We start from the raw sequence: 14,490 nt of genomic DNA, 5'->3' as shown, positions 1-14,490 counted from the left end.
ACTGGTTGTTATGTGACGTACAGTTGCTATTCAGTTGCTATGGGCCTTTACGCTTTGTCCTTTATGATGTCATATAGGCCTGATAGTCTTACAGTTTAAAAGTTTGAGTTACTCAACACGTTGTCAGTACGTCAAACCTTTTTTGAGTGAGAATGCGAACTCTCTTCCAGTCCTGATCTCTGTTGTTACTTTGTATTTTGTTGATAGATTTTTTTCCTCTTCTACTTCAGTGTCATGTCTGCATATGGGTCCAAATCCTGATCCTCACGTGACAGAGGCACTATCGGGCCAAGCATGAGAATGAAGTTCCCGATATAGCCAGGGTAAGCTCAGCTATACAGCCATTCTCTTTCTTTCTCACAGTTGTTTTGTTGATAATTAATTGTCAATTACTAATTATTACTGATTTATTCTCCACTTCATGTTTAACATTTAAGCTTCCGGCAAGCAGTTGCTTGACGAGGCACTGCTGAACTTCATTGTCAAGGACTTCCAGCCCCTCAGTATTGTGGAGAGTGAAGAGTTCAGGAACTGATTCACTTGGCTTCCGCAGTTCCTCGAGGTGCACAGAAGCCATAACCAGACTGCGGTCTGAAATTGTGTGTGTCATCGGGCACACAAACAAGACCCAGCCTGGACCATCATCACAGCCCTCTGCAACCACATCTGGCATGTTATTCATCATTATTATTTGTTGTTGGAAATTGTACTAAAATGTCAATTTTTCATTTATTTATTTTTTTAAGATTACCTGTGGCAGCATTTGGACGATGAAGTCAGGAGATGTGAAAGAAGTGCAACTGCAGATTCTATTTCAGAAGTCCAAAGATACTTGGCAGTGGGGGACATTGGCTGCACTCAAGATCCACTAGTTTATTGGAAGAACCAGCAAACCTCCTATCCCAACCTCTTCCTGTTGGCAAAAGAGTTCCAGTGTACAGCAGCATCGTCTGTTCTGTATGAGCGTGTCTTCTCCACTGCAGGAGAAATTGCAAGCAAAAAAACGCAACAAACTTGATTTTCAAACGTTGGAGAAACGTTTTTTTCTTTTAAATAAAAATTTGTAATGACAAAAATTTGACAAGCATCGCCATTTTCACATAATGATACATGTTTCCATCCATCCATTATCTCCTGCTTATCCGAAGTCGGGTAGCGGAGGCAGCAGCTTCAGCAGGGAAGCCCAGACTTCCCTCTCCCCAACAACATCTTCCAGCTTTTCCGGAAGGATCCCAAGGTGTTCCCAGGCAAGCCGGGAGACATAGTCTCTCCAGCGTGTTCTGGGTCGTCCTCGGGGTCTCCTGCCGGTGGGACATGCCCGGAACACCTTACCAGGGAGGCGTCCAGGGGGCATCCTTATCAGATGGAGCACACCCTCCGGTCCTCTTCCTTAAAAAGGGGGACCACCACCCCGGTCTGCCAATCCAGAGGCACTGTCCCCGATGTCCACGCGATGTTGTAGAGACGTGTCAACCATAACAGCCCCTCAACATCCAGAGCCTTTATGAACTCCGGGCGGATCTCATCCACGCCCGGGGCTTTGCCACCAAGGACCTTTTTGACTACCTCGGTTACTTCAACCCCCGAGATAGGAGAGCCCACCTCAGAGTCTCCAGGCTCTGTTTCCTCAGTGGAAGGCGTGTCGGTGGAATTGAGGAGGTCTTCGAAGTATTCTCCCCACCGACCCACAACGTCCCGAGTTGAGGTCAGCAGCACCCCATCTCCACTATAAACAGTGTTAATGGTGCACTGCTTCCCTCTCCTGAGACGTCGGATGGTGGACCAGAATTTCCTCAAAGCCGTCCGGAAGTCATTTTCCATGGCCTCCACGAACTCCTCCAACACCTGAGTTTTTGCCTCAGAAACCGCCAGAGCTGCATTCCGCTTGGCCAGCCGGTACCTGTCAGCTGCCTCCGGGGTCCCGCAGGCCAAAAAGGCCCAATAGGACTCCTTCTTCAGCTGGACAGCATCCCTTACCGCTGGTGTCCACCAGCGGGTTCGGGGATTGCCGCCACGACAGGCACCGACCACCTTGCGGCCACAGCTCCGATCGGCCGCCTCAACACTGGAGGCACGAAACATGGTCCACTCGGACTCAATGTCCCCCGCCTCCCCCGGGACGTGGGAAAAGTTCTGCTGGAGGTGGGAGTTGAAACTCCTTCTGACAGGGGATTCTGCCAGACGTTCCCAGCAAACCCTCACAATACGTTTGGGTCTGCCAGGTTGGGCCGGCATCTTCCTCCACCATCGGAGCCAACTCACCACCAGATGGTGATCAGTTGACAGCTCCACCCCTCTCTCCACCCGAGTGTCCAAAACATGCGGCCGCAAGTCGATGACAGGACTACAAAGTCGATCATCGAACTGCGGCCTAGGGTATCCTGGTGCCAAGTGCACATATGGACACCCTTATGTTTGAACATGGTGTTCGTTATGGACAATCCGTGATGAGCACAGAAGTCCAGTAACCGAACACCGCTCGGGTTTAGATCGGGGGGCCGTTCCTCCCAATCACACCTCTCCAGGTCTCACTGTCATTGCCCACGTGAACATTGAAGTCCCTCAGCAGAACGATGGAGTCCCCAGGTGGAGCGCCCTCCAGCACACCCTCCAAGGACTCCAAAAAGGGTGGGTACTCTGCACTGCTGTTTGGTGTATAAGCACAAACAACAGTCAGGACCCGTCCCCCCACCCTCAGGCGGAGGGAGGCTACCCTCTCATCCACCGGGGTAAACCCCAATGTACAGGCGCCAAGCCGGGCGGCAATAAGTATGCCCACACCTGCTCGGCGCCTCTCACCCTGGGCAACTCCAGAGTGGAAGAGTGTCCAACCCCTCTCGAAGTTCTGTGTGGAGGTGAGCCCGACTTTATCTAGTCGGAACCTCTCAGCCTCACACACCAGCTCGGGCTCCTTCCCTGCCAGAGAGGTGACATTCCATGTCCCAAGAGCTAGTTTTTGTATCCGGGGATCGGACCGCCAAGGTCTTCTGCCGCCGCCCAGCTCACACGGCTCCCGACCCCTTTGGCCCCTCCCACCAGTGGTGAGCCCATGGGAAGGGGGACCCACGTGTCCTTTTTGGCCTGAGCCCGGCCGGGCCCCATGGGTGCAGGCCCGGCCACCAGGCGCTCGCCATCGAGCCCCACCTCCAGGCCTGGCTCCAGAATATTAAAATATGGAACAATACAATATGAATGCAAAGGCTTGAATGCTATTGTATACACTCGACTCGGTCATCAAATAGGTGTCAGTTCAGTTTGTCAAGTGGGTTGCTTGAAGGGATAATTAAAGTCCAGCAGGTGTCAGTATGGAGTGACACAGTATCAACACAGTTCAACACAGTGTGTCATTGTGTCAACACACTTCATGACACCTCATCGATCCATCACTAGCACCCCCCAGTATATAGAGATGGAGAGAAAGCAAGAAAGATGAATCATAAGTGGGCTATGAAATGTTTTTATACAATCACTATTTTCTTTCCTGGTATTATGGACTGGGCTCTTAAGGGTTAAAGCTTCAAGACATATCATTTGAATGTCCATCCATCCATTATCTATACCTCTTATCCTCACAAGGGTCGCGGGGCGTGCTGGAGCCTCTCCCAGCTGTCTTCGGGACACCCTGAATTGGTTGCCAGCCAATCGCAGGGCACACAAACACAAACACCCGCACTCACAATCACACCTAGGGAAAATTTTAGAGAGTCCAATCAACTAACCATGCATGTTTTTGGAATGTGGGAGGAAACCAGAGTACCCGGAGAAAACCCTCGCAGGCACAGGGAGAACATGCAAACTCCACACAGGGAGGCCGGGGCCGGGATCGAACCCACGACCTCTGAACTGTGAGGCGGACGTGCTAACCAGTCGACCACCGTGCTGCCCTTCATTTGAATATCGTCCAATCCAGCAGCTGGGACTGCAATCTCCTGCGCCAGAGCCCTTTCCCGTGCCCGCTGCTCGGCCAGCCACAGGGCCATTTGTTTCCCCTCGTGGAGCGTGCAGAATGTTAGCAATGTCCGCTTGGGCAGTCTGCTAATGAAGGACGTGTGACCGAATTCCCTCCGTGATGGGAGGCCACACTTGGTGCATGTCCTAGTTTTTGAGGTTCGGGCTGGAGCTGCCGGCTCGACATCCGGGGCTTCTGGCTCCGAGTGGGAAGAAAATGGGACTTTGGACCGCTTCGGGAGCGTCTAGTCCTTGTCCACGGACGAGTCCTCGGCTTCTGAAGATCCCGCTGCGCTTGGCACCACTCTCGCCTTCCTTTTGCGGCAGGACCTTCGGGGGGCCATCGGCTCCGTGTTTGGGTCGACAGCTTGCGACGGTCCCACGAGCTGCGCACTGCAAAAAAATGTTTGTAAAATTAACATTAATATGCTGTAAAATCATGACATCAAAAATCTGTACTATGAATAACAATGAATCGGTGTGTATTTTAAGGCAACATATTGTAAAAAACAGAACTATTACCAATTGTTAATTTTACAGTTAATATATGTGAAAAGGATCATATTTCCTTGTAGAATTTATATAATACTGTATTTTACACACTGACAAATTGTCATACTTAAACCAATGCAATACAGTTAAAAATACAAAATAGCTTGGTTAAAATAACTTCAATAAATTGTATACATATCTCATGGTCGTAAAGAAGATTGATGCAATCTTCAGACGTGGCAGGGCACCTCGACTTTACGTCCTTACGCGGCATTTTACGTCATTAATACCGGAAATTGTGTCATAACGTTACAAGGCCGAGTAACTCAAAATTTTCGTCGTAAGTAAATGACAGTAATGATAATCAATACCTTTCATCTGATGTGAAATTTAATGCGATTTGATGTCAAACAAGAAAGCGCAGTACATTCTACACGAATAAAATGTTTTAATAAATGCATGGTTGTGCTTGTTTGACTGAATATTATTGTTGAATTTACCATTTTATCATGTAAATTTTTGTAAAGAGTACAGTTTTAAACTGTAAAATTTACAGGTTGTTTTGTAATGTGTTTTACACCCGGCTGTACTTTTTACAGTACAATACTGGCAGCCACAGCTGCTAGTTTTTTTGCAGCTGTTCTTGGAAGGGCAGAGAAATGTTTGAAAAACTGTCACAATCTAAGTATTTCATATCAGTCAATATTGATAATTATTCATTTTGTTTTAAACCTTTTTCTTTAAATAACAGTTAACTGTTCTTTGTACATCGCTATGTAGTGTAATGTGCAGTTTGTCTTCCATCAGTGCATTGTAAATGCGTATTTGCATTAGGCCTAGGTCTACCCCAAAGCAGTTGTTGACACATATATTAGCCTTCATTCAATGTTCATCCAATGTAAGTGAACGAATACTCTCTTGCAGTGCATACATCATTGTTGACCAACCGTCTTAGGACTACTTTATCTTTTTAGTGGACTCATTATTGCCGTAGTCCATTCATATTTTACTTGCTTGATTTTACCTTCAGTGCCGGTGTCGGATAAGCATGTCAAAGATAAGAACTCCTCTACTTGTACACCATGGCTCCATCCACGGGTTTTCAATAGGGTTATCACGCATAATATAATTTAACTGTAAGAGTTGTACTGAGTCGAGTGGTCATTTATTTGAGCAAAGTTACGGCGCTCGATGGACGCGAGCATAGCGCACAGCCGCCGGCCCCGCGAGGTAGCCATATACATATACATATACACACACATACACACACCTACGGAGGATCCAGGAGGCGCAAGGAGGGACGACAGTACCAGCTGAATGTCCCGTGGGTAGACTGTTTGTGCCCCCGCAACTCCGATCGGATGTGTTACGGTGGGGGCATCCGTCAAAGGTAGCGTGCCATCCCGGGGTGGACCGCACGTGTCGTCTCATCTCACAGCGATTTTGGTGGCCGGAGCTTAAGAGGGATGTCTTGGATTTCGTCAAGGCCTGCTCTGCCTGCGCCTGCAGCAAATCTTCCCGCCAACCACCGGCGGGGTTACTGGAGTCTTTGCCAGTTCCACCGCGACCTTGGTCCCACATCTCTATGGACTTTGTCACTGGCCTTCCTTCATCCCAAGGCAAGTCTGTCATACTCACCATTGTTGACCATTTCTCCAAGTCAGCTCACTTTGTTGCTCTGCCTAAGTTACCATCTGCTCTTGAGACCACGACCTGCTAGTCAGCCATGTCTTCCGCTTGCACGGGATCCCAGTTAACATAGTATCGGACCTGGGTCCCCAATTCGTCTCCCAGGTGTGGAGACGTTTCTGCCGTGCCATGGGTGCCACCGCCAGTTTGACTTCTGGATACCACCCTCAATCAAATGGTCAATCCGAACGGGCGAATCAGGACCTAGAGTCTACACTCAGGTGTGTATGCCTGAGTCGGCCCACGTCATGGGCCACCCATCTACCTTGGGTGGAATATGCGCACAACACGCTGGTCTTGTCAGCCACGGGGCGTTCACCTTTCATGGCCGCATATGGGTACCAGCCTCCGTTGTTCCCGTCGCAGGAGAGGCTGGTTGTGGTTCCGTCCGTTGAGCACCACTTGCGGTGGGCCCGTCAGGTTTGGAGGGAGACCAGGGCCGCCCTGTCATGTACTGCAGCTCGCAATCAGGCGATTGCGGATCGCCGGCGGCGTCCAGCGCCAGCGTACCAGGTTCGGCAGAAGGTGTGGCTCTCTACCAAGGACTTGCACCTTGCTGGCTCATCGCGCAAGTTGGGACCGAGGTTCACAGGTCCGTTCGAGGTGGATGCCATCGTCAACCCGGTGTCTGTCCGGCTCCGGTTACCACTGACCATGAAGGTCTTCTGGATACCACCCTCAATCAAATGGTCAATCCGAAAGGGCGAATCCCGTCTTCCACATGTCCCTGCTCAAACCCGTGGCATCCAGCCCCCTCGCCCCCCCTCCCACTCCACCTCCTCCTCCGCGGGTGATCGACAGCGGACCTGTGTACACGGTGAGCGAGATTTTGGACTCTAGGCGCAAGGGTCGGAGTGTCCAGTACTTGGTCGACTGGGAGGGCTACGGACCGGAGGAGCGGCAGTGGATTCCCCGCTCCTGGGTCATGGACCCATCCCTTCTCCGTACCTTCCACTCGTCCTACCCTTCCAAGCCAGGTGGTCCGCCGGGAGGCGTCCATTGGGGGGGGGGATATCGGGTGCTGTCATGGTCTGTTCTTGTTGTGGTCATGTTTTGTTTTTTTTGTTCCCGGTTGCTCCAGTAGGGGCAGTAGGTGGATCCTCTGCATGCTTGTGACCATAGCACCAAGTATTGAATTTTCCAGATGTCCTCTCATGTTCTCGCCATGTATTTTGCTCCTTTTGTTGCCTCAAGTTTTTCGCCATAGTAAGTATTGTATCTTGTGTTATTAAAGCTACCCTCGGTTGAACTTTTTGGAATTGGTGTGATCTTGTCCTTTTTACAACAAGCAATTTTCGTTATTTCTTTCCTTGCCTTTTGCAAGCGTTTTTGGTTGTTCTCGTTTTCCTGGTTTTGTCATACCAGCGCCTTTTAGTTGCACTTTGTCGGTTTTGCGTATTTTTGTCTAATAAACCCTTTTTGCTCAAAACACCAGCTGAGTCCACACTTTTAGAGTCTGCTTTGGTTCCGGGTCCTCCGGGAACCCTGACATTAATAAAGAAAAGGTCAACATTAGTAAATGTTTGTTTTTAAATGTTGAGACTGACCAATTTGAAAAAAAACATTATGTGATTAAATATGAATCTACACAATAATTGCATTAATAAGAATGATAGGGGTTCATCAAGTAAATGTTGATGATTTTAAATGTTGAGACTGACTCATTTGTAAAAACGTTATGTAGGTGTTTAAATATAAGACTACACAATACTTGCATTCTTAATAAAGAAAAGGTCAACAATAGCAGATAATGATCAAATACGGAGTCTATATAATTAGTCTACACATTAATTTGCATGAATAAGAATGATAGGGATTCATCAGGTAAATGTGAATTTAAGGGATGAGACTGACCAACTTGTAAAAAACCTTATGTAAGTGATTAAATATGATTTTGAATAAATAAATGAATGAATTTTTTAATGAAATATTATTTCCACAATAATGGTTTAAACTCTCCCTGACACGTCTGCATTTATGGTTGCTGACGGTTGGAGGTTCATAAGCAGACCATTTGGGTACGTTCTTCTTAGGCGCGCAACAGAGGAAGGGGACTTTTTTAAAGTTACAAAAAAAAAGAAAACACACCAAGTTACATTGTACGTTCTGTTTACAGACAAGCTAGTGATTAGAGTCCCTTTGTCACTTTCCTAATATGTAGGGAACTTGTTACACCTCAGTATTAATCATTCAGATTTTTTCAAAAGTGAGTTTATTATTATTATAGGCTAGTTGCCCCTCACCCATCCTAAATGGACACGCATTTTGATACACAAAGCTTCTCAAGAAATCGCCGGTAAGCAACCGTTTATCTACATTCCTCTGGTTGACTCCCCCGACTGCATTGTTCACATGCGCTCACACAAACGCACATGCAAACGCACCCATACACATGCATATACAACTACGTTCACATGCACACAGCCACACAATCGCACACACACACGCCCACGTACACACACACACACTCGCACACGCATCCCCTCAAGGCACCCCCTCAAGGGAGGGCTGCATACACACACACACGCATGCCTTCAAAAAGCTTGTTGCTAGCTGTGCTGTTTATCAGAGTTTGAGCTACACTGTATTTACTAACTCTACATGGATTGAAATCACTCCCTTTGAAGAACACAGATCAAACATTTACACGTCATCTAGTTACAATACGTGCTATGTGCATATGATCTAACTTGGACGTTTACAAATACATCATAGCAAAGTATTGTATATAAAAAATATGGAGATATATAGAGATGACATAACTTAATGTTATATTTGGCATTTTCATGAATATGCACGAACACATAGTTACATCTGAAACAGGTATAATGATTTCACAGATTGTTATTCGGGAATGCACGGATGGCTAAAATCCTAAAACAAATAGATAATAATATAAACTAGTGTTATTCATGAATGCATGGATGGCTAAAATCCTAAAACAATGGCTAATGACAACATGTACAAGTGTTATTCATGCGCGTTCAGTTAAATGTAAAACAAGATCACATTTAGATGACATAAACTCGTGTTAGTCATGAAACTAGAAGAAGTATTTTAAAGTATGTACTGACTGTCCATTTTTTATGGTCTGTTTGTCTCTGAGTTTCTTTGCGCTCCACTGAGATTCTTCTTCTTCCCGTGCCACTCCATTCATATCGTTCTGCATTTGACTCTTAATTTACAATTTGAAAGGTCATGGGTTATTTGGAATATTGGGTTTTCTCACCCATCCTGACGAGATAAAATCTGTATAGGCCTACACCGCCCACATTTTTTCAAGGCTATCTTCCTAATTAACAACGTGAAAGTGAAAGTATAACCACTGATGAACAAAGCACCTCATTGTAAGACTTATCATACGCACACACATTTCTGGGGAGCACATAGACACCTGAGTGAGGCCTATCTGTGTGTATTTTAAGAAGGCATGCAGGCTCCGAGCACAGGTGGGGGGGCAACAGTTTTGTGCTGACACCAGAAAATGTGAAGAGGCCTACGCTTAGACTTTTCACAATTATGTTGCCTTAATTGTACACTAACCTGATGATTGTATGGAAGATGCCCTAACAAGCTGTATTAGATCAATAAGGGTTGCTATTCTCAGTCATTAAAAAAACATAACCAAGCATGCACAGTGGTGTATAGGTGTAGTTCAGGTGTTTCATAGGTACATGTGTAGTTGACGTGGTATTGCTCTAAGATGAATTCAATCAAGTGGGCACTTCATAATTGTATGGGAAACGTCCTAACAAAGTGTAGTAGAACAATAAGGGTTGCGATTCTCAGTCAATTAAAAAAAAAAAAACATAACCAAGAAATGAAAATGATGTACAGGTGTATAAATAAATTTGACTTGACAAGTGTAGTTCTGCTGTTTCATAGGCAAATGTGTAACCCCATATTCCAGCGGCAGGGGCGGACAAAGTCCAGTTTGAGTCAATGATTCAGTGGGCGTGTGTTGTCTTCTTTCCAAATAAATCCTTGATTTTTGATGAGCGTTTGATCCACAGCCTTTGTGAATAGAAATACATGTGCCTCAATCATGAGGCACTCAGGATGATCTATTTTACTTTCTGTTTTAGTGTGTGGTATTGCGCTGCATATGAGGGGAGGGCCTGAAAACATGTCTGAACAATGAACGTCTACCCCAGGCTATACAATGAGTTTCATGTTACAGGTGGAAGCATGATGTCATTCATACCCTTATTTGGGCATGCTGGAAAAGATGGCGGCTGCCTAAACATGTCTGGACTTGCCTTGAACGAGGCGGAAGCATAATGCCCATATTTGGGCATACCGGAATAGGACCTTAATCATAAATGACGTGTTAAAGGGTGGAGACTAGGAAGTGCCAAAATGGCGGACAGGAAACGATGCGTGGCAACGTAAAATGGCCGACCGAACGTGAGGTATCGGGGCGGGGTTAGGGGTAAAATTGCGTTTCCGGACTACAAAGGGGTGTGGTTAGATGAGGTATTGGACGTGTTTGGGGTGGGAATGAGTCTTATGGACTACAACATGACGTCATCAAAGCACGCGGTTGCGGTGGGGCTTACGGACTGCAAAATGACGTAATAAAAGGGGTGTGGCTAGGGGAGGGGCTCTACTTCCGCACAATAAAATTACGTCATCAAAGGGCGGGGTTTAACCCGGATATTACATCATAAGTGGGCCGTGGTTAAGGCGGGAGTTCCTGCTTGACGTCACACCTGTCAAAAGTCAGATTTTTGTTGTTTGGCAAATAAAAATAAAGCTTTACATTTAAGATTCTGTCTCAACCCCCTGGCATTAAGAGAAAAAAACAGAGGGACAACTGAGAAAAAAAGTACTACAAACTAGTACTATGAGCAGTAGGAAAAAAATTAAAAGTGTGTATATGAGGTGAAGGCACCATCACTATCCCTTACCAATAAATGAGTCATTCATGAATAATTTCTATAAGAATCAGATATAACAACACGCAGTGTCTGAATGTGTAACATGTGCTAAAGAGAGCTACAACACAGAGAAACACTGCTGCCCACAGAATTCCCAACACGTCCCTGGGAGCTAGTTGGTGTGGATCTGTCTGATCGGAACATCTCTGCACACCCACTTCCCCCCAGCTCCACATGTTCTTAAGAGAGCAATTCCAAAAGTTCTCCTCTGAATGGTTCTTCCTTCACACCACCTCTAGTCCAAGATTTACATTCTACATTCTACATTGAAACATTTCGAATTTACATTATAGTTCATAATGTACTCAGGAAGGAGGATGTTATGGTAGACTCATTGCATGCGCTAATCCTGAGCGTCCTCTTGTGGCCCACGGAGTTACTGTTTTGACGTTGTAAAATAAACCATTACAAGCCCTTCAATTCGGAGCCGTCTGTCTCGTCTATTTAGTGGGGCCCGCACTTATAGCTACACACACAATGGTGTCCCTCGAACCCTAAGGATATTTAAAAAGAGAAATGGTCTCGCTAAATCTCTCGCATGCGAACATTTCTACCATTTTATTACAATTGGGGTGCAGTTCAGTCAGAAAAAGTTGGCTTGACGTTCGATATTCACGAGTTAGAGACAGTCCACAAATGTAATGTTTGTTTGTGTCATAAATTGACAAAAATATTCACCAAAAATCAGTAAATCAACATTTTGTAATTCTGATTTCTGTGGGGGGCGGCACGGTGATCGACTGGTTAGCACGTCCGCCTCACAGTTCGGAGGTCGTGGGTTCGATCCCGGCCCCGGCCTCCTTGGGTGGAGTTTGCATGTTCTCCCCGTGCCTGCGTGGGTTTTCTCCGGGTACTCCGGTTTCCTCCCACATTCCAAAAACATGCATGGTAAGTTGATTGGACTCTCTAAATTGCCCCTAGGTGTGATTGTGAGTGTGGATGTTTGTCTTTGTGTGCCCTGCGATTGGCTGGCAACCAATTCAGGGTGTCCCCCGCCCACTGCCCAAAGACTGCTGGGATAGGCTCCAGCACGCCCCGCGACCCTTGTGAGGATAAGCGGTATAGATAATGGATGGATGGATGATTTCTGTGGTAGATGAGCAAAGGGAGACATTTAACTACTACACCTCAAACGTAAGGTACACGGACCTACACGAGTCGGTGTACCTTCCGTTCATTCTATTTCCGATTTAGGCACGCAAATCTGAAAACAAAAAACGGGGTGTTTTTTGTTTTTCAATAATTGGAGCACTTTTAAATAATAAAATACGCCAATTGTAATAAAATGGTGGAAATGTTTGCATTCAAGAGCTTTAGCGCGACCATTTCTCTTATTAGATATCCTTATGGTTCGCGGGACACCATTGTGTTGGTAACTGTAAGTGCGGGCTCCACTAAATAGACGAGATCGAGACGGTTTCGAATTGAAGGGCTTGCAATCGTTTATTTTACAACGTCAAAACAGTAACTCTCCTAGGCCACAAGAGGGCGCTCAGGGTTAGCGCATGCAATGAGTCTCTACATAACAACTATCTCGCCCAGACTTCAAATTCGTGCCAAACCGAATCTACTTCTGTTAACGATGCCGTTAAAGACAGGCTAAAGCACTGCTTCCGGGAAAACCGGAAGATTACACTTTGTAATCGAGATTTTAAAATATCCCTGCAATTTCGCATTTTGGATTCTTCGCGTTTATCTGGGAATACAAAAAATAACAACAGGAAAACGATACATACTCGTATTTAATTTTTTAAACCAGCTCCAATTATTGAAAAACGAAAAAAAATCATTTTTTTGTTTTCAGATTTGCGTTCCAAAATCGGAAATAGAATGAACGTAAGGTACACGGGACGTACACGCGCCAGACACGGACCGAAAAGACAAATAAATATCTTCTTGGCAGTGAATGAGTTCAATAAATAATGATTGATTCAATCATTTAATACCAAAGACATATTTATGTCAAAACATAATATGTCCTTGTTTGTAAATATGTCTACATTTCTATATCAAAACACTTGTTTGTAAATATGTCTATATTTCTATATCAAAACATATAAATGATCTTGGCACTGAATGAGTTAATATTGTGGCCACAAATTTTAAAAAAATCTCGTGATGTTTGTATCTCTGTTGGATCTGTTGCCTGCACTTGTTTTTCTTTAGTTCTAAGTGAAACACACAATTGAAGAAATCCTGATGTGAGAAAGTGGTTTTCTTGTTTTATTTACTTTTTATTATCATTTTCTTTATTCATTTTTTTTACAGCGATACCAACATTTTTTTTTACACGTGTAGTTAGTTTGTGGAAGTTATGATTTAAATGTCATTCAGTACAGTTAACGAAGTTAAGTCCAGTCAATTTGGAAACGACTCGAGAAAATGTCCACGTGTGAGCCCATCTTCACCGAGCCTTCTGCCACATACAATATGGCGGCTCGGACGTGAACGGTTTCGTCCGCAAGGAGAAATCTAATATACATTTTATAGCCTAGACAGCCACTGCGAGAAAATACACTGTAATCCCCAAAATGTCCACTAGAGGGCAGCATAGTCGGTTGGTCTCAGAATAATAATACTAATTTTGGGGCCTTTTTGTGATTTTTTTCAGTCTGATTTATTTATATTAATATAAAATGAGGATATTTGGGTCCCTGAGTATTACTGCAAGTACTAAAAACACAGTAATCCATAAATGTTCCACCAAAGTGTAGCAAAATTGGTTTTAACAGTGATTCTTTCAATTTTATTTATTAAAATTCATCAAAATGCAGAACGCTTCACGAATTTGCGTGTCATCCTTGCGCAGGGGCCATGCTAATCTTCTCTGTATCGTTCCAATTTTAGTATATGCGAAGCCGAAGCTACGCAACATGTATCACCAGCAGTCCAGTATATGAAGTGCATATTAGACAACACAAGTCACACTTCAGGTGTCAGCCAGAACCACACAGACACCTATTTGGATGTAAATATCCATACAATAATGGAAGCTGATTCAACAATGTGTCAATGTGTGATTATTGTGCCACCGTAAGCATAAATTCACAGAAAACTAACTGCAAACACAGGAAACCCCGGTCGAGCACCGCACAGCAATCTAATTGGCTGCCTGGAAGATTATGCAAAGATATTTGTCATCAGACGAGTACCATTGGTGCAGACAAAAGGGCCGCGCCTCCTTGCTTCCCCCCGCCCGGGAATGCAGCTCGGGTGGGGGAGGGAGCGCCTCAGGCATGCTTGCATCAGGCCTGCAGTGCAGCCAAAGAAAACAAACCGCCCTGTAGTCCCAGTGAGCATGAGCATGAGTTTAGCAAGCCGATTGAGCATTTATTTGATTTCCTACTAGTGTGCTGAGCTATCCTACAAGTAGGGACACATAGTAGTGTACTAGTACATGCATTAAGATTCTATTGTCTCT

At 45.2% G+C, this 14,490-nt stretch overlaps 1 protein-coding gene, 1 long non-coding RNA gene and 1 other non-coding gene across 3 annotated transcripts; 2 read left to right on the top strand and 1 right to left on the bottom strand.

Annotated features, from left to right (window-relative positions):
* Positions 1-143: 143 nt before the first annotated feature.
* Positions 144-1,090, top strand: LOC147132677 (uncharacterized). The gene is made up of 3 exons (XR_015082012.1): positions 144-323; positions 438-669; positions 747-1,090. It is a non-coding gene; the product is annotated as an uncharacterized LOC147132677 (long non-coding RNA).
* Positions 1,091-6,258: 5,168 nt separating this feature from the next.
* Positions 6,259-7,222, top strand: LOC147132676 (uncharacterized). The gene is made up of 4 exons (XM_086015197.1): positions 6,259-6,642; positions 6,733-6,776; positions 6,820-7,123; positions 7,214-7,222. The coding sequence occupies exons 1-4, from the start codon at positions 6,259-6,261 to the stop codon at positions 7,220-7,222; spliced, it is 741 nt and encodes a 246-aa protein (XP_085871323.1).
* A 6,611-nt stretch (positions 7,223-13,833) lies between these two features.
* LOC147132675 (U6 spliceosomal RNA) lies at positions 13,834-13,939 on the bottom strand. Its single transcript, XR_015082346.1, has one exon. It is a non-coding gene; the product is annotated as a U6 spliceosomal RNA (small nuclear RNA).
* Between the last annotated feature and the right edge of the window lie 551 nt (positions 13,940-14,490).

Source organism: Filicampus tigris, chromosome 18 (assembly GCF_054856515.1).
Source record: "Filicampus tigris isolate MCC_2025a chromosome 18, RoL_Ftig_1.0, whole genome shotgun sequence".
NCBI lineage: Eukaryota > Metazoa > Chordata > Actinopteri > Syngnathiformes > Syngnathidae > Filicampus > Filicampus tigris.
This window is presented reverse-complemented; position numbering and strand designations above follow the sequence as displayed.

Coding starts and splice junctions, on each gene's coding strand:
- LOC147132676 (XM_086015197.1), top strand. CDS start 6,259: ATGGGTGCCACCGCCAGTTTGACTTCTGGATACCACCCTCAATCAAAT. Junction 6,643..6,732: donor GTCCAGCGCCAGCGTACCAG/GTTCGGCAGAAG, acceptor GGTCCGTTCGAG/GTGGATGCCATCGTCAACCC. Junction 6,777..6,819: donor TCTGTCCGGCTCCGGTTACC/ACTGACCATGAA, acceptor TCAATCAAATGG/TCAATCCGAAAGGGCGAATC.